Here is a 26,256-nt window from a genome sequence, read left to right as displayed (position 1 = left end):
GGGGAGGGCCCCCCTGAGCTACTGCCAATGCTGATGTGTGGGGAAACTGTTGAGGAACTGGGCCAGGTGCTGATCAAGTTTCAGGACTTTAGGTAGGGTCCTTAACGAGATCCAAGAGGACCAGGGGACCAGATCCAGGATTTCTCAGAACAAACCCCAAAGCCTTGGATTCACTTCCAAGTAGGCCCCAACTTCAATTCGGGTTTAAGGTATTTCCCCTCGGAGGTATAACCATGTGGAAGCCAGGGGTCAGGTTGGGGGGGGTACTTTGTTGCCTAAGTTCACCTCTGTGGTTAACACAGCATGGATGCAGGACGGAGCATCCACGGAGCTGGCTTCTCCTGCCCACGCCTTCTGCGGAGTCCAGGGAGAGGGGTCAGGAGGCCAGTGCCGTCTCAGCTCAGGGAACCCCTCTGCGAAGCTGACGTTTCACCAGGGAAACAGGGACGCTGTCCTTTCCCCCCCGGGATATATTTTAAACCATTTTCAGAAATATCACTAAAAAAAGGAAAGAAAACCTGTGAAAATTCTGTGGCTCACAGGTGCACACAAGCCTGCCTGATCAGAGCGCTCCGAATTACACCACCCGTGGTGTCACATGACCCAGGCCGTGGCTCCTTCTGTCTCCCTGGTTAGAAATGAGATGGTTTGTTGCTGCTTTCTCACACCACTGTTTGAGTCACATCTTAAAAAACGATCTTGAAATCCATTGTTCAAAATCCCGCTCCAGCCCACCAACAGCAAGCCTCTCATACCTAGTCAATTCCCTAGTAATATCTGGGCTTTCATCGTGTGAGCACAGGGCCCAGCCCGTTTAGATTATCAGCGGCTGGGTAGGCACCTGTGCACCCTGACGCTGCATCCGATCATCTGTCCTTCCTCGGTTTCCTGGGAAACACATTACACAAGAACTCTGAAAACCTTCCGCATTTCCTTTTTGTCAGCACTTCTTACTCAGATGCTTCTCATTAAAAATACTAACATTCCAGGACCATATACCGCACAGGCAGCGGAAGTGACGCTGCATTGGGGCCCTTCCTGTGCAGCCAGTGCTGGACTTCCGCTCCGGCTGTCTCGTGCTATCCTGTCACGTGGCTGGGACATTCCTCCCATCCCTCCCTAAATGAAGAGCAAGCCAGAGAGGCCTCTCTCAGTCTCTTGCCTGCTCCTTCCGTGCTCATGTTTTGTTCTGACCTGGCTTTCGAACCCACCCGGCCAAGTGTGCTTGCTCCAGGCTCACAGCCTCCTGCCTCTACTCCCGCACCGTGAACTCCTTCCCAGGTGAAATGCGCAAACTCCCAGGGCAGGATGCCATTGGCTCATCCTGAGTCACATGCTCACCCATTAGTCCATCAGTGCTTCCTGGGAGGTGAGCCCTTCAGCCCGTGTGGGCAGGGCAGGCATGCTCCCTTCCAAGAAGGGGCCAACACTGCTCCAGACACCAGCACTGGAGCAGCCACCCCCAGTGTGTCTCCTCCCAGGCCTCCTCCTTAGCTTCCCCCTTTGTCACAGACCCTCCCCTGATACTCCGTGACTTCCAGACCATTGGTTAAAGAGCTTTGCGATGCTCTACAGCTACTGAGAAGCCTTGAATTAAGTGACATTTTATGAATCACATGAACACGCACACTGGTATGGGACATTAGATGCCTTCATTCTCTACAAACTCTCCGTTAGATTCCTGGGACTGGGACCCCCTGCCAGACCCCCACTAGGTCCCCGCTGGTCATGAGCCCTGTGCTCTCCAGCCACACAGCTGGAGGAGGAGCGGGTAGGGAGGTGTGAAGAAGGCACAGCGATGCCTGACGTTCCCCAAGTGGGCGCTGGCCATGTCTACAAAGATGTGCATGTCCCACACGATCAGCCCCGCCCACCACCACTCAGACTTGTCTAAGACCCACTCACAACACCAGGAGCTGGCGCTGCGCCCTGTCACCACACGGGCTGAGTGGCATCTCTGTCATTGTGGACTCAGACCCTAGTTGTGGGTCTGGCCCTGTGATGGTGAGCCCAAGGCCACGTGCATGGGTGGATCTCCGTTCTGCCAGACACAGAACACGGAGGCTGAACCCACGAGGCGGCTCCCTTGGGTAGACACAGCTGAACTGAAGCCCCACAGCGGCTGAGGGTGAAGCTGAACGTTCGAGTCAGCCCTGCGTGTGAAAGCTGCACCATCCCTAACACTGATGTCCACAGGATGCCGAGGCCTCAGCCACGTCCGCTAAGCCTGGGCTGTTCAGAGGCGAACCTCGGAGGCTCCGCTCCTCTCGGCTGAGCGTGGCGCCCTCCCTCACTGGCCTCGCGTACGCCGAGCTCTACCGCTGAGCCTGCCCACAACCTCCAGGAAACCGGTGGGGGATGAATCTTAAACACAGGTTCCTGATCTCTTACCTGACCCCAGGCTGGGTGTATTAGGACTCCCGCAGCCTGGTCTGGGAGTGGATCATGAACACGTGGCAGTTCCCGTAGAGCGGGGCCAGCCTAGTGATCAACCCTGAGAAGACGCATAGCCGGGTCAGGGCAGCTGAGGGCGGGCTCAGCACAGACCAAAGGAGGCACTGACACGGCACTTACTTTTCAAAGTGCCTGGGTTTTAGAACTGTGGGAACATCACTTGTGGACCAACAATGCCCAGAGCCGGGAGGGGACTGCGGGCACTGGGGAGGCGCCCACCCAGCTGGCCCCTAGAGCCCTGTTCCCTGTCCCCAGTGAACTGCCCCTCATCACAGTGCTCATGCAAGTGTGTGCCTGGAGGGGGTTTCTAGTGAGTGACAAGTGTGCACCACGACAGAGCCACGCTGTTTCCACCATCATCGGAGACGGGGAAGCGGAGCCCTCAGGCCCCGGCTACTCTCGGGCCTGCATTTCCATGGGCGCCTACTAAATACGAGGCAGAGGAAGGGGAGACACAGCGGCTGGGAATCTGCCAGAAGAGGGGCAGTTCGCCTGGGACATTCTGCGAAGTCCCCACTCTGGCAGTGCAGATGTGCCAGTTAAAGCTCTGTCAGCGGCCTGTGTCCAACGGCCCCGGGGGCCCCTGGCCTCGACTGGTGTGTCCCAGGGCGCCCAGGCAGCCCGCAGGACGAGGGCCTCTGGCTCAGCGCCGACACAGAGCATCACGGTCCCGCTCTCAGCCACCAGGGACATCACTGTGGTTCCCTGGGCCTGGCAGAGGGAGAGACGGGCTGGTGGGCATTCTCCCTTGTCAAGGACTTACACTCTGTGGCTGGCGGGGGCTGTAACTGGGACCACAGCCTCCCATCCTCCGTGCACAGGACACCGCCACGTCGCGCCCACAGGACCCCGGGGGCTCTGAGGCTGCACAGGCTTGGGCCTCCCAGACCCATTGGGTCAGGAGCACGAGAGCCCCGGCTCCTGCACCCAGAACGTCACTGATGGTTCTCAGACAGCACCTAGAGCCGTGCAGGCGACACCCTGGAGGCAGAGAAAAGCAGCAGGTGCACCTGACCCCTTGAGATCCCTGGAGGCTGTGTGGCCAGAAGGCCCAACACGCCACTGTCCCCTCAACCAGCTCTGTCATCCAGCAAGCGCCTTAGAAGGAGGCGCGCTGCCCTGCCACGCTTCCCTGTCCCCTCCAGGGTCCCAAAGGGCTGGCCAACTCCCACGGACAGACCGGGGCCTGGCAGAGGCCTTCTGAACTGATGCTGGGGGACAAGGAGGCACAGTTGTGCCCCGTGAGTTTGGGAAGCATCTTAGAGCCAGGGCGCCTCCGGGGTTCCATCCGCAGCAGGTGGCTCCTGAAGGGGCTCAGACGGCCCCAGGGCCCCCAGGTGAGGGTCCCAGTATCAGACAGCGTCCGAGAGGATGCAGCACGCGCTCACCAGGGAAACCAACTTCCGCTGTGCCTTCCAGGCGGCCCGAACCACCTGGGACGTTCGGCCTGGAGGAAATGGACAGCAGACAGGCGTGCCGGGGTCCTGGTGGAGGCTGCCATTTCCTTCCCAGGAAAAAAGAGAAACCCTGAAGAGGGGCCATCAGACACGGGGACGCCCTGTGCAGCCGCACCTGGCCAGTGGGCGGGGGTCCTGTCTGGGCGCCCACTCGGGCGGCTTCACGTCTCGGCCCTGCCTCCTCGAGGCCTCCCTCCCAGGAGGTGGCCCCAAGGAGGGGGAGTTGCTAAGGACAGGCCCCGCCCCGGCCTGCACCCCACGCTGCACCTATAGCTGCCCGTATCGTAAGGCCTCCAGCACTCCCCTTGGTCTTCCGTGTTCTGCTCCAGGAACACAGAGGGGCCCCTTCCTGGAAACAGGCGACCCCCACCCCGAGTGACCAACCCCCCTGTGGTCACTTCCTGCTTCCTCTCGGGGGGGCCCCAGCAGGGCTCCCCACTGCTGCCCCTCTGCTCACAACCCTCCCTCCTGCCGCAGGTTTCTGACTCGGACTACGAGGACGCACCCCCCAAGCACTCCTTCGTCAACCACTACATGAGCGACCCCACCTACTACAACTCCTGGAAGCGCCGGCCACCGGGCCGCGGCCCTGCCCCGCACAGGTACGAGGCCGTGGCGGGCACGGAGGCGGGCCCGCACCTGCACCCAGTGGTCACCACACAGAGCTACGCCCCCGCGCCAGGCGCCCGGACTCCACTCACTGGCTTCTCCTCCTTCGTGTGAGCGCCACGCCGCGGCCCCGGAGTCTATTTTGTTAAGACAATCAACTCCGGCCACAGCTGAAGTTTTGGTTTCAAGGAATCCTTCTGATAAGTGATGATCTTACCGACTCGTGAACACTAGATTTCAATTAGAAGGTTTTTTTAAAAGCTTTTTGTAACACGCTGCAGGAAGCAGTCTCTTTCTTTCTCTTTTCTTTTTAAGAGAAGGTCTATCTCACTGGTGCAGGGCAGGCAGCCCTGGGCCATCAGGATCTCCCCCCGGGGCCGGCCGGCATCCATCCCAGAGACGCTAGGAAGGCGAGCGGGCGAGCGCGCGGGGGCCAGGCGAAGGCGCAGGCACCCAGGCCCCGGGCTGCCTCCTCCTCTTTCTACCTCTTCCGAGAACTGGCCGGCTCGCAGCCCTCCACCCCCAGCATGGCCAGCTCCCAGGCCCCTCCCCGGGTTTCCAGAGCAGCTGTCCACACAGGGCTCAGCACCATCCATGTCTGGACCGCTCTCACCCAGCAGATTGTAGGCGAGGAATCCGCCCAAGGCTCGGCGCCCCCTGACCCCGACGCGGCGCACCTGTCACGGGCGGCGTGGCTCCAGAAGTGAAGCGTTCGGCCTTTTCTTCCTTCCTTCCTTCCCTCCCTGCTTTCAGCCAGACAGTGCGGGCACAGGCGCCTCCCCCGTGGCTCAGACACCGCGATGGCCAGGGCAGGCTCACGCCGCCCTGAGCGCACCGCCCACGGCCAGGTCCACTGAGAGAGAGAGAGAGCGAGCCAGCGTCTGCGGGATTGCTTGTTGTGTAGGAAGTGTGCATTGTTAACCAGAGTATTTTTTTAAACCTTTTTATCTTTTTTTAAAATGTGTCACATGAAATGAACGCGTCTTTGCTGTCTCCTGGTGCCTTTTTATTAACGGTTCAGCTTTGTACGTGGGAAAGACAAAAGCAACAGAGTCTCCAATAAAGCCAAGCAGCTCTGAGAAACCCGCTCCCAGTCTCCCAGCCGCCTTGTACCACCGGGCAGACCTCCCTTCCCCTCGGCTCCCCTGCTGCCGTCCCCTCCCCCGCCCAGGCCAGCCTGTAGCCTTAACAGGTTTTCTCAGTTGCCATCGCTTAATTTTTTTTTTAGCCACATGCAAACAGTACTAACTTCTTTGAAAGACCAGGCCGCAGCCACGCCTCCTGCCCACGCGCTGTGTCTGCAGCAGGTGGCCATGGCGCAGCGGCTGACACCCCGCACGGCCCCTGTCTGGATGTCCCCGGACTGCTACTGCCACCACTGGCGCCTGTGCCCCCGCCCCCGTCCCCACCTGGCAAGCAGGAGTGGGACAATCCCAAGACTCAAGACTGCTCTGCCGACACCCCCAGTGCACGGCAGGATGAGGGGTGCTGTCCTCTGGTGGCAGGTCAGGTGGCCACTGCCACCAGGGAGCGAGCCTCCGGCCATGTGTAGAAAGTGTAGCCTCCGTGTGGCTGCTTCCTTTGTGTGCCTCTGTGGGACAGTGAGTGTGGCCACTGGCCCCATACTCGCTGGGGTGACCCCTGCAAAACCAAGGAGCGGTCTTGGGGGTGAGAAACGCCTTCATGGGTTTTCCAGAATTAGGGGGGTTCTGCCTGCCTCCTGCCTGCCCTCCCTCCCTTTGCTAAGTGGAGGAGGAGATATTCTAAACCAAAAATCCTACACGCTGTGCCCAAAGCCACTTGTGCAGGAGTCACCGCCCACGAGAAGGAACCTGCGTGACAGAGCCCCGGGAGGCTGGTGCAGCCTGCGAACCACAGCACTGACACTTGACCTTCACCGAGGACAGGGGGCAGGGGGCGTGGCCCCGCCCTGCACCTGACTGCGCTCTCAAGCCATAGGGACGTCGCCTCCCACACTGGGGGACGGTGTTGGTGACAGTCGGTGTGCCGCTGTGATTTGCTCTTGGGTTTTGTGACAACACAGCACTTTCTCCCAGGCTCCCGTCTCCTGTCTTCTGTGTGTGGCAGACTGTTGGCGGCCAGGCTCTGCGCTGTGCCCGGCTGAGCACCAGCCTCTCAGAGAGAAGGGCTGTGGGGAGGCGTCGGCTCCCGGCCTCCCACCTGCAGGGAGCAAAGAGCCACGTACAATAGGAAAGTGGGTATGGGGTCTTCATCTCAGGCCAGGAAAGGGACAAGCAGAATTCTGCGAGCGTGCTGAGCGTCACCGCTCCCAGCGCCTCGCCGCGGGTCCCTTAAAATCAGTGCGGACCAGCTACCCTTCAGGACGGTGTGGCTGAGCATCCGGGCTGGGCCTCCTGCCCACCAGCCCCAGCACCCGGCTCTCAGGCGCCCTCCAGGCTGCTCCGTGCCACATCCGGCGGAGTGCAGGCTACAGGGAGCGCTCGCCCTCCCCTGCCCTGGCTCTGGGGCTCCTGAGATAGCAGCCGCCAGGCCACTGCCCAGAGAAGCGCCCACTGGTCGGGGAGGGTGACGCCTTGGGTCGCTGTGCCCGCGCCTGGCCGGGGTCATGTGTCCCTGCTTTGGCACCCTCTTGGCACCACAGCGCCCCTCTCTCCCGGTGAGCCATCGGTGCACACGTGAGCGTGGCCCTCCCTCGCCCGGCGCCCATCTGCGAGTGGGAGCGCTGTGCACACTGCAGGCACAGCTCCATCCCCGTCCCTTCTGGCTGGAGCAGAGCCTGGTCCCGAGTTTTCCCTAGAGCATTTGCTAAACTGCACAGGAAGCCCCGTCTCACTGAGAAGAACGAAAGGAAAGGAAAGGAAAAGCCCGCAATGGCTTGCAGGACCCGGGTGCTGGCGGCACGGTTTTTAATAAAAACATTACTTTGTTCCATACGCTTTTGTGGTTTTCTTCAAGTATCAATGACCTGGCCCAGGAGTCCTTGGAGAACCAGGACTGTGACCTCTGAACCCTGCCCCCATAATGCACCCCTTCACTTCTACCAGAGTCTGCTCCTGTGGGGGTGCGCTGGTGGAAGGCAGCCAGGGCCCTGAGGTGGTGTCCAGGCCACTGCACGGGCCAGCAGCACGGAGCCCAAGCCCAGGCCTGGCCAGAGCCAGCACAGCCCCTGCCACCTGCCGGGCCCAGGGAAGAGCTGCCCGTTCCCAGCCTCACGTGGGTGGAAAACAAAGCTGAGCCAGGCTACCCATCCCAGAGCACTGAGGGCCCCCCCCCCAGCCCGGTGAGAGGGCTCTGGGTGGCAGGGAACATGTGGGGCCACGTCCCTACCTTTGGGAGGCAGAATTCCCAAAGGAGCCTGCAGCTGGTGTGGACAGCCTGGGACTGTGACAGCCACGGGGTCGGCAGGAGGGCCAGGCCTCCCCTGCTCCCCTGCCCGGCCGCAGGACGTCATCTCGGGCAGTGGCCAGAGTGCCGCCAGGCCAACTCAGTGGGACGTTGCTGGTTCTGGAAGCTCCCAGGGGGCTCCAGCACAGCCACGAATCCGGGGTTGGGCAGAGGGGAGGCTGCCTGCTCAAAGGGGCCGGGCCGGGGGCAGGGAGAGTCTGGGGGCTCTGCGGACCTTGCTGGCTCTGCTCTCCTACCTGAGACGAGCCGGGGGTGAGAACACTTCCGCCCTTCTCCAACATTCTCCCTCACCAACCCCCCCAAGTCTGGAAACCCCCCCAATGCCCGGAAGGAGCAGCTGCTCACTCAGTGGGCACAGGTCTGCCCTCCCTGCGTCTGATGCATAGAGCAGGGCACCCCGGGCCCTCTGCAGAGCAGGGCACCCCAGGGAGGCAGGGAGTGGCAAGGGGAGGGCCCAGGCTGAGCAGAGGGAGCGGTCCGCAGCTGCCTGCTCTCACGAGGATTCCCTCCCCGCCGCGGGCAGCCTGCCCTGACGAGGCCTGTGCCGCTCCTGGCCCAGATGTGCCTCGGGCTGGGAGGGTTCTGTTTCCCAGCGCCCCTCCCGCAGGATGAGGGTCAGATGGGGGCGGGGAGCAAGTGTTCATCAGGATTGAAAAGGTAGGGGTTGAGACCCAGACCACACATCACAGCATCACAGCAGGAAATCAGGAGAAGGAACCTGATGGGGTGGGATGGGGCGGGGAGGGTTGGCGGGCAGGGCCTGGGCCCAGGTTTCCTGAGGCTCTAACTCCGGCCAGCTCATCACTCTCCAAGGACCCAGAGGTGAGCAGGGCCCCGCTGAGAACTCCCTAAGGGGAGCCTTGGAGTCCGGAGACCACCCAGGACTGGGAAGTGTGGGGGTTAACCCAAGACCAGCAGCTCAAGGACCTGGAAGTCAGAGCTGGGGCGGGGCGGGGGGCTGCAGCAGAGGCCCCGTGGGCACGGCTGGCATCCACGGCGCGTTCTCACCCTGGCGGGCTCTGACATCCTTTACCTGGTGAAAGCTCATGAAATCAGCAAACAGACACTGTGATTACACGGGCTTCGGCCTGAACGGCCCCGTCAGACGGGGACCCAGGCAGTGGCTGACGCTCAAGCCGCCCCAGAACCTGTGCTATTCAAGGTCGAGCCGGAGGAAGCTGGCTTGTGTGCACAGATGAGGGGCCATCTCCCAGTTACACCACGAAGTACGGAAGTGCGCCCCGTGTGCACATACCCATGTGTGTGCGCATGTAGCTGCACACCCGGGCTGGGGCGCACTCGACGCTCACGGCAGCTGCCAGCAAGGGAAGGACAGGAGCAGAGGAGCTGGGGCGGAGGCACGAGCCCGGCCGCGGCTGGGGCTCCTCCCCGGCCCCCGTGCCGTTCGGCTACAGTACATGACGCGGAACACGAGCAGCGCTGGACGTCTGGGCAGTGCTACACCCTGACCCCCAGTTCCTGTCTCCTTGACATCCTGGGCCACAGTGAAACTGGAGAGGGCGGGCCACTCCCAGGCTGGTGCGTAGCGGTAGGAAAACAAACTCACCCCCTCTCAGTGTCCCAGTGACGGCGCTCCTTTTTGTAGAGTGAGGAAGGGGTAGGAAAGCCGACTGAAGACCCCATTCACAACGCTCCCACAACCACCTCGCAGCACCCAGGGCAGGGCGCGTCGTGGCCCACCAGTGGAAGTGAAGCCCCGCCCAGAGGTGCAGTGTCCATGGGGGGCCAGGACACCTGCTGTGACAGACAAGTCACCGACTGCCACCCGAGCAGCCGCACGGCATCCCTGCCCCCCATCCCTACTCGCAGGGTTTGAAATGAAGCTTCCATTAGGGAAAGGAAAGAGCCCACCTTCAACACAGTACACGGCCCCTCCCCGGAGATGGTCTCGGGATGAGAAATGGGCCTGGGTCTATCCCTCACCATTCAGGACTCTGCGTGGGGGAGCGCCGTACCCCTCGACACCTGTGACTGACGTTCCAGAAGCCTTGATTCCCGACCTCAAAGCCGGCCAGCATCAGCTTACTCTCCCTCTCGCCCCCACGCCCTGGCCTCCTGCCCTGGCTTCCTAAGCAGCCCCCATCACACTAAAATGTGGTGGAGTGTGAAGGCCATGCCAAGATGGCCGCTGGCAACGGAAACTGCCTGGCAACAGGCTGTGATTGGTTAGGGCATAGACCGCCCCTTGACCGGATTGGCTGCCTTGGCTATATAAGCTGCTGTACCAACTGAAATAAACGAGTCTGCGGGCTGCTTGCCTCACGCCCCCTTTCACCCGACTCCCGGGGTCTGTGTGGGGACTCTGCGCCTCTTGCCCCCACCACGCTGCTCCTCTCAGAACGAATCCACAGCAACAACACTGATCTCGCCATCAGCACTTCTCCGGCCTTCTCAGCGAGTCCAAATCCTGCTCTAAGACAGGAAACACAGCGGCCCCTCAGGGAGCCCTGGATGTCCTGGGGGCTCCACACAGACTTCAAGCAGGACAGTGAAGCACACAAGGAAACACGTTAGTGGAGTCCACAGCGCCCACCACTCCCGATGCCTGGTCTGCTCTCGGAGAGGGTGTGGTGCCAGCATGCGCCCACCTCTGCCAGCCAACACCCACTGGCCGCGGGAAGATGCTCAGATGGCGCCGGGTCTCAGGGAAGGGCCGGCTGAACCACTAGAACAAGGACTACAGAAGTGTGTGGATGTCCGTGCCCTGCCACAGACTGGGGAGCCCCGATGGGGACTTCGTGCCATGGGCTCGTGCAAGGAGTATTCTGAAACTGAAAAAAGACATCAGGGAGGAGCTGGCGGACCCTGAATGAAGCGTGTGGTCTCACTGCATCTCAGCCTTGGCTGCAGCAGATGCACCAGAGGAACCCTAGGGTGCCCGCAGCAGGGTGGCTCCCAGGAACTCTGTGCTCCGTCCAGCTTCTGTGAAACCCGGACAGTCCTAACATACAGAGCTTACTAAGGAAAGACACTAAGGATTAAACACTAAGACTAAAACATAAATGCCTGAAAGGCTAAGTGAGAGACGGAAATCCTGGCTGCTCCAGAATCAAGGGAACATGGAACGAGAAACACAAGAAAAAGCCCCAAACAGAAGCTTCCCAAACAGAAAACTGTGTGCAGAATCCACACAGGAAAGCCACGGAAGGAATACAAACGGCCAGAATTCTTAGGAAGATGCCGGGAGACTCGCCAGTGGGCGGTCAGTCACAGCGAGGACACGTGAGTGCCCGTCCCACGCGCGTGGCCATGGGAAGACGGGGCCCAGAGGCAGTGACGAGGACTGAGGGCCGGGCACCACTGTGGACGGGACGGGGTGGGCTCAGGTTACCGCATCAGGGGGCAGGAAGCCACGGCTGGCGTTAGGCAGGAGTGAAAACGCACAATTGTTTGACTGTCGGGCCCTGTGGGCGTCCACTGCAGGCAAGCCAGCCCGCACGCCGCAGGTCGTTGTCTGCTACAGCACCTAAGCCCTGCCTAAAACCCGTGTTCTCCTGCGGGAGGCCAGCTACACACAGGGCGAGGTGCACTCCACCCCTCCCCGACTCCAGAGGCGAAGCAATCGCCGGGCGGCGCTGCCCGTCTCCAGACAGAGCAAATGACGGCGCTGAGCTTGTGGTATGTGGCCACGGACAGAACCAGAGCCCCGCACGTCCACTCCACAAGTGTGTGTGGATAAACACAGGTGAGGAAGAGGCTAGCGAAGTAGCTCCAGGGAGGGACTGGATGGGAAGGCACTGGTCCAGGGCAGGGCACGTGTTCACGGAGCTGGGCTCCTGCAGAGCAGGGTCGTGCATCTTCCCTGATGCTGGGTGTGGCTGGGGTCCTGGACGCACACACGGAGCCAACAGAGGACAACTCTGGAGGGCAGCAGCCAGGACGGGCAGAGACATCCCTGGGTTCTCCCTCAGCCCGGCCTCAGAGGAGCCGGCAGCTCAGGCACCAAGAGGCATAGACAAGAAAGTCCCCAGGGCCGGCACTGTGGTACAGCGGGTTAAAGCCACGGCCTGCAGCGCCAGCATCCCATATGGACGCTGGTTCGAGACCTAGCTGCTGCACTCCTGATCCAGCTCTCTGCTGTGGCCTAGGAAAGCTGTGGAGGATGGACCAAGTGCTGGGACCACTGCACCCACGTGGGAGACCTGGAAGAAGCTCCTGGCTCCTGGCTTCAGATTGCACAGCTCCAGCCATTGTGGCCATCTGGGTAGTGAACCAGCGGGTGAAGACCTCTCTCTCTCTCTCTCTTTCTTTCTCTCTACCTCTACCTCTCTCTGTGTAACTCTTTCAAATAAATAAATAAATCTTTCTAAAAATTATTTGACACATATTAAAACACCCATCATAAAAATACCCAATGCGTGCATATGAACAGGCTTGGGGGCATGGGGAGGAGAGGAAGGAATGGAAAATTCCATCAAAGAAACAGAAGACACAAAGAAAAACCAAACATGGAGTTTAAAAGTGACCCAGTATTATCTCCAATGCTTCCAACGTGATGATCCAGGTGGACTGAAAGAAAAATGTCAATCAAAAGAAAAGGCGGGGGCAGGGGAGCTATCCAAGCAGAGGTGGGGGCAGGGGAGCTATCCAAGCAGAGGCTGGGGCAGGGGAGCTATCCAAGCAGACTTCAGGACAAAGGCGTCCAGAGTCGGAGGGACATCACATAGAGTGAAAAGCTCAAGCCACTGAGAAGACAGAACGGTCCTCAAAGAATGCGCACAGAAATCAGAACCAGAACCACATCAGGTGAAACTGACCGAGCTGAAAGGGCCGACCCACAGAGCATCCACAGTGTGACTGACAAACAAAACAGCGCATTAGAGACGCTCAGCACCAGACGTGATCCTCAGGTCTGGACAAAATGATGCTGAAATTCATATGGAGGCACAGGAGACCCAGAATAGCTAAAGCAATCTTGTACAACAAAAACAGAGCCAGAGGCATCACAATACCAGATTTCAGGATATACTACAGGGCAGTTGTTATCAAAACAGCATGATACTGGTACAGAAACAGATGGATAGACCAATGGAACAGAATAGAAACACCAGAAATCAATCCAAACATCTACAGCCAACTTATATTTGATCAAGGATCCAAAACCAATTCCTGAAGCAAGGACAGTCTCTTCAACAAATTGTGCTGGGAAAACTGGATTTCCATGTGCAGAAGCACGAAGCAAGACCCCTACCTTACACCTTACACAAAAATCCACTCAACGTGGATTAAAGATCTAAATCTATGACCCAACACCATCAAATTATTAGCATTGGGGAAACCCTGCAAGATATAGGCACAGACAAAGACTTCTTGGAAAAGACCCCGGAGGCACAGGCAGTCAAAGCCAAAATTAACTATTGGGAATGCATCAAATTGAGAAGTTTTGTACTGCAAAAGAAACAGTCAAGAAAGTGAAGAGGCAACCGACAGAATGGAAAAAAAATATTTGCAAACTATGCAACAGATAAAGGGTTGATAACCACAATCTACAAAGAAATCAAGAAACTCCACAACATCAAAACAAACAACCCACTGAAGAGATGGGCCAAGGACCTCAATAGACATTTTTCAAAAGAGGAAATCCAAATGGCCAACAGACACATGAAAAAATGTTCAAGATCACCAACAATCAGGGAAATGCACATCAAAACCACAATGAGGTTTCACCTCACCCCGGTGAGAATGGCTCACATTCAGAAATCTACCAACAACAGATGCTGGAGAGGATGTGGGGAGAAAGGGACACTAACCCTTTTGTTGGTGGGAATGCAAACTGGTTAAGCCACTATGGAAGTCAGTCTGGAGATTCCTCAGAAACCTGAATATAACCCTACCATTCAACCCAGCCATCCCACTCCTTGGAATTTACCCAGGGGAAATAAAATCAGCAAATAAAAGAGTTATCTGCACCCCCATGTTTATTGCAGCTCAATTCACAATAGCTAAGACATGGAACCAACCCAAATGCCTGTCAACTAAGGACTGGATAAAGAAATTATGGGACATGTACTCCATGGAATACTACACAGCTGTACAAAAATATCTGGTCATTTGAAACAAAATGGAGGAATCTGGAAACATCATGCTGAGTGAAATAAGCCAGTCCCAAAGGGCCAAATATCATATGTTTCCCTGATCTGACAACTAACCGAGCACCTAGAAGGACACCTGCAGAAGTGAAACTGACGCCGTGAGCAGCAGTGAGTGTTCAGCACTTGTCCTGACTGCCGAGGACCAGCGTACTGTTTTATCCTTTTTAGTTTTTTCTCTTCTACTTCATACCATTGGTTGAACTCTTAGCACAGAATTATTCTTAGGTGTTAAAACCCAATTGAATTCCTGTTAAAAATAAGAATGGGAATAAGAGAGGGAGGAGACGTGCAGTTTGGCACACCTTCCCTTGGACTTACCCCTAAGGGTGAAGCTAAAAACTTGCCATGCGACTCTAAGTCCCATTAAGTTGGCAGGTACCGATGCCATCTTATTAAAGTGATCAGTTTCAGTGCATAACTGATCATAAAGACGGGATTAAGTGTCTGCTATTAATAATTGATAGAATTTAAAAGGACAGAATGATCCAACATGGGAAGAAAGCCGCACAGCACACTCATAGAATGATAAACACCCTAAACAGCACTCTGGCCTCAGAATCAACCCTTAAGGCATTTGGATCAGGCTAAAAAGCCCATGAGAGCATTTTAGGCATGGAAAGCCAAGACACTGGGGCAAAAAATGACCTACATGAAAGATCTCTGTGAGTGAGATCCCAGTGGAAAGTAGGGGCCATCAAAGGAGGAGGTACCTTTCTCTGAAGGGAGGGGAGAACTTCCACTTTGACTATGACCTTGTCTAAATAACATCGGAGCTGATGAACTCAAGAGGCTTCCATAGCCTTGGCAACTCATGACAAGAGCCTTGGGTGATTACATAAACAAGAGTGTCAATTTGTTACGTCAACAACAGGGGTCACTGTGCACTTGCTCCCCATGTAGGATCTCTGTCTTCAGTGTGTTGCACTATGAGAATTAACGGTAAAAATAGTCTTCAAACAGTACTCTATACTTGGTGTGTCTGTGTGGGTGCAAACTGTTGAAATCTTTACTTAGTACAGAATTGATCTGCTGTATATAAAGATAATTAAAAATGAATCTTAATGAAGAATGGGACAGGAGTGGGAGTATGAGATGGGAGGGCGGGTATGGGGGGAAGAACTGCTCTAATCTGAAAGCTGTACTTATGAAATTTATATTTATTAAATAAAAGCTTTCTTTAAAAATGCCACTACAGCAAAAAAAAAAAAATCAAAAAGTTGCCCCACAATTGATGAATAACACACCAATCAAAGAAACAAGGAAGACAACATGACACCCCAAAAGGAACAGCACACCTCAGTACAAGATTGAAGATGACGAGACTGAAGAAATGCCGGAAATGGAATTCAAAACACTGATCACAGGATTGCTTAGAAGTAATCAGAAGCAAATGCATGAACTAATGAAATCCATGTATGACTTGAAAGAAAATGTCTCCCATGAAATTGAGATCTTAAAGAGAAATCAAACAGCCGGCACTGTGGCCCAGTGGGTTAATCCTCTGCCCAAGGCAACATCATCCCATATGGGTGCAAGTTCTAGTCCCGGCTGCTCCTCTTCCGACCCAGCTCTCTGCTGTGGCATGGGAAAGCAGCAGAAGATGGCCCCAGTCCTTGGGCCCCTGCACAAGACCCAGAAGAAAATCCTGGCTCCTGGCTTCAGATCAGCTCAGCCCCTGGCATTGCGGCCATTTGGGGAGTGAACCAGCAGATGTAAAATATCTCTCTCTCTGCCTCTCACTTTCTGTAACTATACCTCTCAAATAAATAAATAAAATCTTTTTTTTAATTTTTTATTTTTAACAGGCAGAGTGGACAGTGAGAGAGAGAGAGAGACAGAGAGAAAGGTCTTCCTTTCCGTTGGTTCACCCTCCAATGGCCACTGCGGCCGGCGCACTGCGCTGATCCGAAGGCAGGAGCCAGGTGCTTCTCCTGGTCTCCCATGCGGGTGCAGGGCCCAAGCACTTGGGCCATCCTCCACTGCACTCCCGGGCCACAGCAGAGAGCTGGCCTGGAAGAGGGGCAACCGGGACAGAATCCGGCGCCCTGACCGGGACTAGAACCTGGTGTGCCGGCGCTGCTAGGTGGAGGATTAGCCTGTTGAGCCACGGCGCTGGCCCAATAAAATCTTAAGAAAGAGAGAGAGAAATCAAATTGAAATCTCGGAAATGAAGAAATCAACAGAACAAATAAAAAACACAGTGCAGAGCCTTCACAACAGAATCAGTGAAGCAGAAGAAAGAATATCCGACTTACACGACAAAGCACAGGAAATTATACAGTCAGACCAAACACAAGAACAAGAAATTAGAAAACTAAAAATCACTGTTGGGAATCCATAGGGTACTATCAAACAACCCAAAATACAGGTTCTAGGAGTTTCTGAAGGCATGGAAAGAGAAAAAGGATTAGAAGGCTTTTTTAGTGAAATAACCGAAAATTTCACCAGTTTGGAGAAATAAAGGGGCGTCCAAGTACAGGATGCACATACAACTCCTAATAGACATGACCAGAAAAGATCTTCACTGTGACACATTATAATCAAACTCTCCACAGTAAAACATAAAGAAAAATTTTAAAACATGCATGAGCCAGCGCCGCGGCTCAATAGGCTAATCCTCTGCCTGCGGTGCTGGAACCCTGGGTTCTAGTCCAGGTCAGGATGCCGGATTCTGACCCAGTTGCCCCTCTTCCAGGCCAGCTCTCTGCTGTGGCCCGGGAGTGCAGTGGAGGATGGCCCAAGTGCTTGGGCCCTGAACCCACATGGGAGACCAGGAGAAGCACCTGGCTCCTGGCTTTGGATCAGTGCGGTGTGCCGGCCGCAGCGGCCATTAGAGGCTGAACCAACAGAAAAAGGAAGACCTTTCTCTGTCTCTCTCTCTCTCTCACTGTCCACTCTGTCCAAAAAAAAAACATTAAAGAAATGTCAGATCACTTTCAGAGGCTCTCCAATTAGACTCACAGCAGACTTCTCATCAGAAACTGTACAGGCTAGGAGGGAGATATAGTCCAAGTCTTAAGAGAAAAGAACTGTCAACCTAGAATACTGTACCCTGCACAGCTCTCATTTATGAGTGAAGGTGAAATAAAGACCTTCCACGATAAACAGAAACTGAAAGGCTTTGTCAGCACCCGTCTCGCCCTGCAGAAGATCATAAGGATGTGCTGCACACAGACACAGAAACATTGTCATCACTATGGAAGAAGGTGAAGGAAGGAGATCCCCCAATAGAAGAACAAAGGAAATTCAAAGTAAAAAGTAGGAGTATTTATAGAAAAATGTCATGGCAAATTCATTATTTATCAATAGTCACCTTGAATGTAAATGGCCTTAATTCTTCAGTTAAAAGACACAAACTAGCTGAATAGATTAAAAAACAAAACCCATCTATTTTCTACCTATAAGAAACACATCTCACTAACAAAGATGCACACAGACTGAAACCGAAAGGATGGAAAAAGATATTCCTTGCTAACAGAAATGAAAAAAGAGCTGGTGTAGCCATCCTAAGATCAGACAAAAGAGACTTTAACGCAAACACTGTTTAAAGAGACAAAGAGGGCAGTATGTAATGATTAAGGGATCAATTAAACAGGAAGATGTAACTATTATAAACGTATATGCACCTAATTACAGGGCACCTGGCTATTTAAAAGAAATGTCAAGAGATTTAAAGGGAGACTTAGACTCAAATACAATAGTAATGGGGGACTTAAATACCCTGCTTTCAGCAATGGACAGATCAACCAGACAGAAAATCGCAAGGAAACAGCAGTTAATCAACACTATAACCAAATGGACCTAACATATCTACACAACTTTCCATCCTGCAGTTGCAGAATACACATTCTACTCACCAGTGCATAGAACCTTCTCTAGGATTGACCACAGGCTAGGCCATAAAGAAAGTCTCAGCAAATTCCAAAAAATCAAAATTATACCATGCATCTTCTCAGATCACAACACAATGAAGCTGGAAATCAGCAAGTCAGGAATCTAGAGTATATGCAAACTTATGGAGACAGAACAACACGCTCCCGAATGAACAGTGGGTCATAGAAGAAATCAAGAGAAAAAAAATTTCTGGAAACAAATGAAGATGACAGTACAACATATAAAAACGTATGGGATGGGGGCAGGTACTGTGGCATAGCAGGTAAAGCCAACACCTACAGTGCCAGCATTCCATATGGGCACCGGTTCAAGTCCCAGCTGCTCCACTTCTGATCCAGCTCTCTACTATGACCTGGGAAAGCAGTAGAGGATGGCCCAAGTCCTTGGGCCCATATACCCACGTGGGAGACCTGGAGGAGGCTCCTGGCTCCTGGCTTTGGATCAGCGCAGCTCCAGCCATTGTGGCCAACTGGGGAGTAAATCAGCAGATGGAAGACTCACTCACTCTCTCTTTCTTTCCCTCCCTCCCTCCCTCCCTCTCCCTCTCCTTCTGTGTGTAACTCTTTCAAATAAATAAATAAATCTTTTTTTAAAAACTGTATGGGATAAGCAGAAGCAGTGTTAAGAGGCAAGTTTATAGGAATTGGTGCCTACATCAAGAAATTAGAAAGGTACCAAATATTGTATTGAGCTATCAATACATCTCAAGGATCTAGAAAAGCAACAGCAAACAAAACCCAAAACTAGTAAGAGAAAATAAATAATTAAAATTAGAGAAGAAACCAACAAAATTGAAGCAAAAAAAAATACAAAATATCAGCAAAACAAAGAGCTGGTTTTTTGAAAAAATGAAAATGACACACCACTGGCCCAACTAACCAAGAAAAAGTAGAGAGAGAAGACCCAAATCATTAAAATTAGAGATGAAAAAGTAAATGTAACAGACAGCACAGAAATAAAAAATATCATTAGAAATTACTACAAAGAGCTGTATGCCAACAAACTGGGAAACCTAGAAGAAATGGATAGATGCTTGGACACATACAACCTACCTAAATTGAACCATGAAGACATAGAAAACCTAAACAGACCCATTACCAAGATGGAAACTGAATCAGTGATAAAGACTCTCCCAACAAAGAAAAGCCCAGGACCAGAGGCTTCACCGCTAAATTCTACCAGACATTTAAAGAAGAAGTAATTCCAATTCTACTCAACTTACTCAAAAAAAGTAAAAGGGAGGGAATCCTCCCAAATTCTTTGTATGAAGCCACCATCACCTTAATTCCGAAACTCGGAAAAGACACAACAGAGAAAGAGAACTGTAACAATTTTCCTGATGAACATAGAAGCAAAAAATCCTCAACAAATTTCTGGCTAACCAAATCCAACAACACATCAGAAAGATCATTCACCCGGACCAAGTGGGATTTATCCGTGGAATGTAGGGATGGTTCAACATCCACAAATCAATCAATGTGATACACCACACTAACAACCTAGAGAACAAAAACGGTATGATTATCTTAATAGATACAGAGAAAGCATTTGATAAAATACAACACCCTTTCATGATGAAAACTCTAAGCAAACTGGATATGGAAGGAACATTCCTCAATACAATCGAGGCAATTTATGACAAACCCATGGCCAGCATCCTATTGAATGGGGAAAAGTTGGAAGCATTTCCACTGAGATCTGGTACCAGACAGGAATGCCAACTCTCACCACTGCTATTCAATATAGTTCTGAAAGTTTTAGCCAGAGCCATTAGACAAAAAAAGAAATCAAAGGGATACAAATTGGGAAAGAAGAAGTCAAACTATCCCTCTTTGCAGAAGACATGATTCCATATATATATATATATATATATATATATATATATATATATATATATGGGATACAAAAGACTCCACCAAGGGGCCAGCACTGTAACTCATTTGGTTAATCCTCCACCTGCAGCGCTGGCATCCCATATGTGTGTCAGGTTCTAGTCCCGGTTGTTCTTCCAGTCCAGCTCTCTGCTGTGGTCCGGGAGTGCAGTGGTGGATGGCCCAAGTGCTTGGGCCCTGCACCTGCATGGGAGACCAGGAGGAAGCACCTGGCTCCTGGCTTCGGATTGGTGTAGTGCACCGGCCATAGCAGCCATTTGGGGGGTGAACCAACTGAAGGAAGACCTTTCTCTCTCTCTCTCTCTCTCTCTCTCTCAATGTCTATAACTCTACCTGTCAAATAAAAAAAGACTCCACCATGGGACTATTGGAACTCATAGAAGAGTTTGGTAAAGTAGCAGGATATATAATCAATGCACAAAAATCAACAGCCTTTGTATACAGAGGCAATGGCATGACTGAAAAAGAACTTCTAAGACTGATCCCATTCACAATAGCTACAAAAACATCAAATACCTCAGAATAAATTTAACCAATGATGTCAAAGATCTGAGAATTATAAAACATTAAAGAAAGAAATAGAAGATACAAAATATGGAAATACCTTCCATGTTCATGGATTGGAAGAACGAATATCATCAAAATTCCATTCTTCTGAAAGCAAACTACAGATTCAATGTGACACCAATCAAAATACCAAAGACATTCTTCAAAGATATAGAAAAAATGATACTGAAATTCACATGGAAACACAGGAGACCTCGAATAGCTAAAGAAATCTTATACAACAAAAACAAAGCCTGTGGCATCACAATGTCAGATTTCAAGACATACTACAAGGCAGTTATAACCAAAACAGCCTGGTACTGGTACAAAAACAGATGGATAGACCAGTGGGACAGAACAGAAATGCCAGAAATCAATCCAAGCATCTACAGCCAACTTCTATTTGACAAAGGAGCTAAAACTAATCTCTGGAGCAAGGACAGTCTCTTCAACAAATGGTGCTGGGAAAACTGGATTTCCACATGTAGGAGTATGAAGCAGGACCCCTACCTTACACCTTACACGGAAATCCATTCGAAATGGATTAAAGACCTAAATATATGACCCGACACCATCAAATTATTAGAGAACATTGGAGAAACCATGCAAGACACCGGCACAGGCAAAGAGTTCTTGGAAAAGATCCCGGATGCACAGGCAATCAAAGCCAAAAATCAACAACTGGCATTACATCAAATTGAGAAGTTTCTGAACTGCAAAAGAAACAGTCAGGAAAATGAAGAGGCAACCAACAGGATGGAGGAAATTATTTGCAAATAATGTAACTGATAAAGGATTAATAACCAGAATATATAGAGATCAAGAAACTCCAGAACAAAACAAACAACCCAGTGAAGAAATGGGCCAAGAACTTAAGCAGACATTTTTCAAAAGAAGAAATCCAAACGGCCAACAGACACATGAAAAGATTCTCAGGATCTTCAGGGAAATGCAAATCAAAACCACAATGAGGTTTCACCTCACCCCAGTTAGAATGGTTTTCATATAGCAATCAACAAACAACAGATGCTGGCGAGGATGTGAGGCAAAGGTACCCAAACCCACTGTTGGGCAAATGTAAACTGGTAAAACCACTATGAAAGTCAGCTGGAGATAGCTCATAAATCTGAATATAGACCTATCAGATGGCCCAGCCATCCCACTCCTGGGGATTTACCCAGGGGAAATGAAATCAGCAAATAAAAGAGTTATCTGCACCCCCATGTTTATTGCAGCTCAGTTCACAATAGCTAAGACATGGCATCAACCTAAATGCCTGTCAACTGAAGACTGGATAAAGAAATTATGGGATATATACTCCATGGAATACTACACAGCAGTAAAAAATTCAGGTCATTTGCAACAAAATGGATAAATCTAGAAAACATCACAATTAGTGAAATAAGCCAGTCCCAAAGGGGCTCCCTGATCTGTGATAACTAAGAGAGCACCTGAAAGGAAACCTGTTGAAGTAAAACTGACACTTTGAGAAGCAATGACTTGAACAGCCTTTGTCTTGACTGTTGAGTCACAGTTTTGTTTTGTTTTGTTTTGTTTTTCACTTAATGGGGAATGGGACTGGGAACGGGAGAGGGAGGAAGAGGTGGGAGGAATCCCTATATTCCTAAAGTTGTACTTGAGAAATTGTACTCATTAAATAAACTGTTTCTTTGGGGAAAAAAATAAAGGAATTGGAATTATATAGAACATGAGCTCAGACCACAGTGGAATCAAACTTCAAATCAGTAACAGAAAAATCACATTTCAAACCTTAAAAATATAGTTCTACATAGTCCATGAGTCACATAGGAAGTCTCGGGGAAACACAAACCAACTGGTAAGCTGAAGCTAAGAGTTCTGAGAAGGAAATTGATAGCAGGAAATTCATTCCAAGAGAGGGGAGGTCTCAACGCAGCACCTAAGTCCCCAGCTCGAAGAATGAGAACAAGAACGGCGACCTGAAGCCACACGAGGGGAAGGAACAAACAGAAAAGAAGAGAGCAGAGCCGACACGAATCCAAACCGAGCGACAACAGAGAAAACCCGATAAAAGTGAAAGCTACTTCTTGGAAAATGCTGAGACTCGGTGGGGGCTAGGACAGCACCGGGGCACCGGCGGCCTACCCTGGAGCGATGCTGCACGTCTCTGCTCAGCTTCCGACCCTGCTCCTTCGACTGGCCTGGGAAGGCGGCATCTGACCACCCAGAGTTTGGGCCCCTGCCACCCTCATTCCACGCGGGAGACTCCACTGGGGTCCCAGGCTCCTGGCTGTGCGCTGGCCCAGCCCCAGCCACTGGGGCCATGGGAGAGTGAACCAGTGGATGGAAGAGCTCTCTAGTTCTGCCTGTCATGCTGCCTTTCAAATACATAAATCTTTTTTAAAAAGAAAACTGACAAAGAATAAAAGACAAAGGCAAATTACTAACAACATGAATGGAGTGGGGAAATCGCTACAGCCCTGGTCAGCAGGAATACGGGGACACGGCAGGTAAGTGGCTCCACACACGTGCACACAATCCTCACAAAGCACCAGGGACCACAACTCACCCAATAACTTGAATATCCTTGTGGCCACTAAGGAAACTGAGTTCATAATCTAAAATCTCCAGAAAAAGAACTCCATGCGGATCTACCGGAGAGCCCCAAACATTTAAGGAGTTAGCAGCCTCTCCATACAATCTATTTCAGAGAACAGAAGAGGCAAGGCCACGCCCCAACAGACCGAGAGGCCAGTAGCAGCCTGATACTAAAACCACAGCTGCAAAACCAGGACAATGGCAGGCAATGACCTGCACGAATCTAGTAGCAGAGATTCTTGATGCGATATTAACAAATCTGTAAAATAAAGTAGTATACACCAGGATCAAATGGGATCTATCCCAGGCACATATGACTGGTTTAACATTAAAACCAATCAATGCCAACTGTTATATGAACAAGCTAAAGAAAAAAATCTCATGTCAATTAATATAGGTAAAGTGTTTGATAAAACCAAATATCCATTCATGATTTTAAAAACAGTCCGAGGAGAACTAGAAATAGAGGGGAACTTCTCCAATTCAATAAAGAACATCAACAAGGGCCGGCACCATGGCTCAATAGGCTAATCCTCCGCCTGCGGCACTGGCACCCCGAGTTCTAGTCTCAGTCAGGGTGCTGGATCCTATCCTGGTTGCTTGTCCTCCAGTCCAGCTCTCTGCTATGGCCTGGCAGTGCAGTGGAGGATGGCCCAAGTCCTTGGGCCCTGCACCCCATGGGAGACCAGGAGAAGCACCTGGCTCCTGGCTTCGGATCAGTGCAGCGCCAGCCGTAGCGGCCATTTGGGGGGTGAACCAATGGAAGGAAGACTTTTCTCTCTGTCTCTCTCTCTGTAACTCTACCTGTCCAAAAAAAAAAAAAAATCAACAAGAAGCCTACAGAAAACATCCTGCTTAATCGTGAAAACTGGTAACAGGACAAGGATATCTACTCTCCCCAGAGCTACTCAACAGAGCTCTGGATGTGCTATCCAAGACATGGAAGTCATGCGTTGAAAAGGAAGAAACAAAACTGCCCCTTACTGCAGTCAGCCTGAAGGTCCGCATGGAAAACCCAAAGAACCTGGAGAATCCCTGTGGGCCAGCAGCGTGGCACAGAGGAGTGAGCTGCTGCCTGTGATGCCAGTATCCCACGTGAGCACCAGTTCACGGCCCGGCTGCTCCTCTCTGACCCAGCTCCCTGATCACACGCCTGGGAAAGCAACACAAGATGGCCCAAGGGCTTGAGCCCCTGCCACCCCTTGTGGGAGACCAGGCTCCTGGCTTTGTCCTGGCCCAGGCCAGCAGTCCACGGCAGCCATCTGGGGGGTGAGTCAGCAGATGGAAGAGTTCTTTCTATGTCTCTCCCTCTACCTCTGTTATTCTGCCTTTCAAATAAATACATCTTTAAAAAAAAAAACTTACTGAACTCAGCAAGGTCACTATATACATGATCGCATTACAATTATCAGTTATTAGGAGTGGATGACACAGTTGCTCACTGAAGGATCAATCTAATGAAACATGTACAGGATTTGGGAGACAGAAGTTACAAAATGCTGATGAAAGAAACCAGATGTCTAGATAAATGGAACGACACCATGTCCATGAATTAAAGATGCAACTTAAAGATGATACACGGGAGTAACACCGTGTCTCCTCCCTCCCTTTGTTACAGGGTCCACCAGGCTGCTACCAGGGGCCGTGCAGAGGAGAGAGAGACAGAACTGATGGCGAGAAACAGACAAAACCCATACTGAGGCAGTGAGACCTACACAAGGGAAGCCAGCAACACCTTGGCCATGTGTGGTAGTGTTCTACAAGCAAATCTACCTGAGGATTCTTTTTCTGTAGATTTCAAACTATGAATTCTGCTTCCTTCAGGTACCGAGATGTTCGATTATCTGTCCCAGATCTGCCCTGCAGCACCCCCGCCCATGACCCTCCCTCACCCTTAGGTGCCCTGGCAGGTCTAGACTGCTCCTCCCCAGGCCTCTCTCAACCAGCGAGAACCTGGGGGAGGGGACATGTGAGAGGCAGGGACAAAGGGGCTGAATGCCTGAGGGCGGAGCCTGCCTCCAGCTGCAGGCCAGCGCTCTGAGGACCAGGGTCAATAAATGCTCACTGTCTGCTCCTTCTTTCTTGAGCCCCTCCTTCGGTGGGGAGGTGGTCTCGGGCGGGCTTATTTCCCACAACCTAGGAGCTCCTCTGGGGTCTCTGTGCATCCACGCTACGGGAGCTCTGGGACAGAGGGACACACATCCCACCCAACGCCGGGCGGCCCACTCTGCCGGCATTCTCTCTCTCTCTTGTGTGGAAGCCACAGACAAGCCTGAGACGGACTGAAGGCAAAGCAAAGGACGCTGCCAAAAATAAAAACAGGCACTGCACAGCCACCAGGTGCTCCAAATACTGAGCACGGCAGGAAAAAAACTGGACTTTGTACTTCCCTGATGGTAGGGGATTTTCAGGGGTCAAACGTGTGTGGCTGGGACGTAGCTAAAAGGGAAGTGCGAATCCTGGGGTGTAAAATACCTCTGAAAGAGAGGGTGAGGACATCGGAGAAGTCAGCCACAGGGGCTCGCACACAAGACTCATGTTAGGGTGGCTGAGCGTGCCGGGCCAACAACAGGAAACAGAAACCCTAGGCCACAGGAATCCCAGGGAGCACTCCGTTACACTCCTCTCCGGAAGTCCTTAGGGGAAAGTGTTAGGGAACCCAAAAGCAAAGAAACACCACAGTTTCATGTGGTCAAGGCTGGGGTCCTGAAGCGGAGGCCCCTCCGATCAAGAGGCAAAGACCCTGGAGTTTTGTGCCGCTCAGGACGGAACCTAAGACGACGGACAGACAGGGACAGTGCCGGCGCGCTGTGCCAATCCAAAGCCAGGAGCCAGGTGCTTCTCCTGGTCTCCCACGCGGGTGCAGGCCAAAGCACTTGGGACATCTAATATGCGCTCACTTCGGGAAGTCCCAGGGGGCCAGGGAGAAACTGGTTTGTCCATGTTCCTCTTGCAAGTCCTCAGGTCAGTCCTGAGGCCACTTCTAGAAGACCCACTTGGTCTGGTGGATCGATCAGACCCATGCTGGGGACCCAGCTAGTGCACCTGGGTTGAAATGATGCCCATGAAGAACATTCAATTCACAGGAGGAAGGAGGTCTGGTCAGGAGGGGCTACGGTCATCTGGCAGAGAACACCCCCTGGACTGGAGTCTCCCCAGCCGAGGCATCACCAGTGCAGGAAGAATTCCCCACGTGACAGATCGGGGATGCAAGCTTTCAAGGAATCAGTGATCGAGAAGATTTGAGAGTCAGCCCTGAGATGACAAAATGTCCCAAAGGTGTCTGAAGTTCAACACAAAGGAGGAGGAAAGCCCTCTGCCTGCTCA

At 52.3% G+C, this 26,256-nt stretch overlaps 1 protein-coding gene across 1 annotated transcript in view; it reads left to right on the top strand.

Moving 5' to 3' along the window:
- The window catches only part of SDK1 (sidekick cell adhesion molecule 1), a 983,380-nt gene extending 977,623 nt beyond the window's left edge, over positions 1 to 5,757 (top strand). The window contains exon 45 of the mRNA XM_062180134.1: positions 4,389 to 5,757. Coding sequence (XP_062036118.1) covers positions 4,389 to 4,634 — 246 coding nt within the window. The 3' untranslated portion in view covers positions 4,635 to 5,757. The remainder of the gene's footprint in view (positions 1 to 4,388) is intronic.
- The last annotated feature ends 20,499 nt before the right edge of the window (positions 5,758 to 26,256 follow it).

The sequence above is a fragment of the Lepus europaeus genome, chromosome 21, assembly GCF_033115175.1.
Source record: "Lepus europaeus isolate LE1 chromosome 21, mLepTim1.pri, whole genome shotgun sequence".
In the NCBI taxonomy this organism is placed as follows: domain Eukaryota; kingdom Metazoa; phylum Chordata; class Mammalia; order Lagomorpha; family Leporidae; genus Lepus; species Lepus europaeus.
This window is presented reverse-complemented; position numbering and strand designations above follow the sequence as displayed.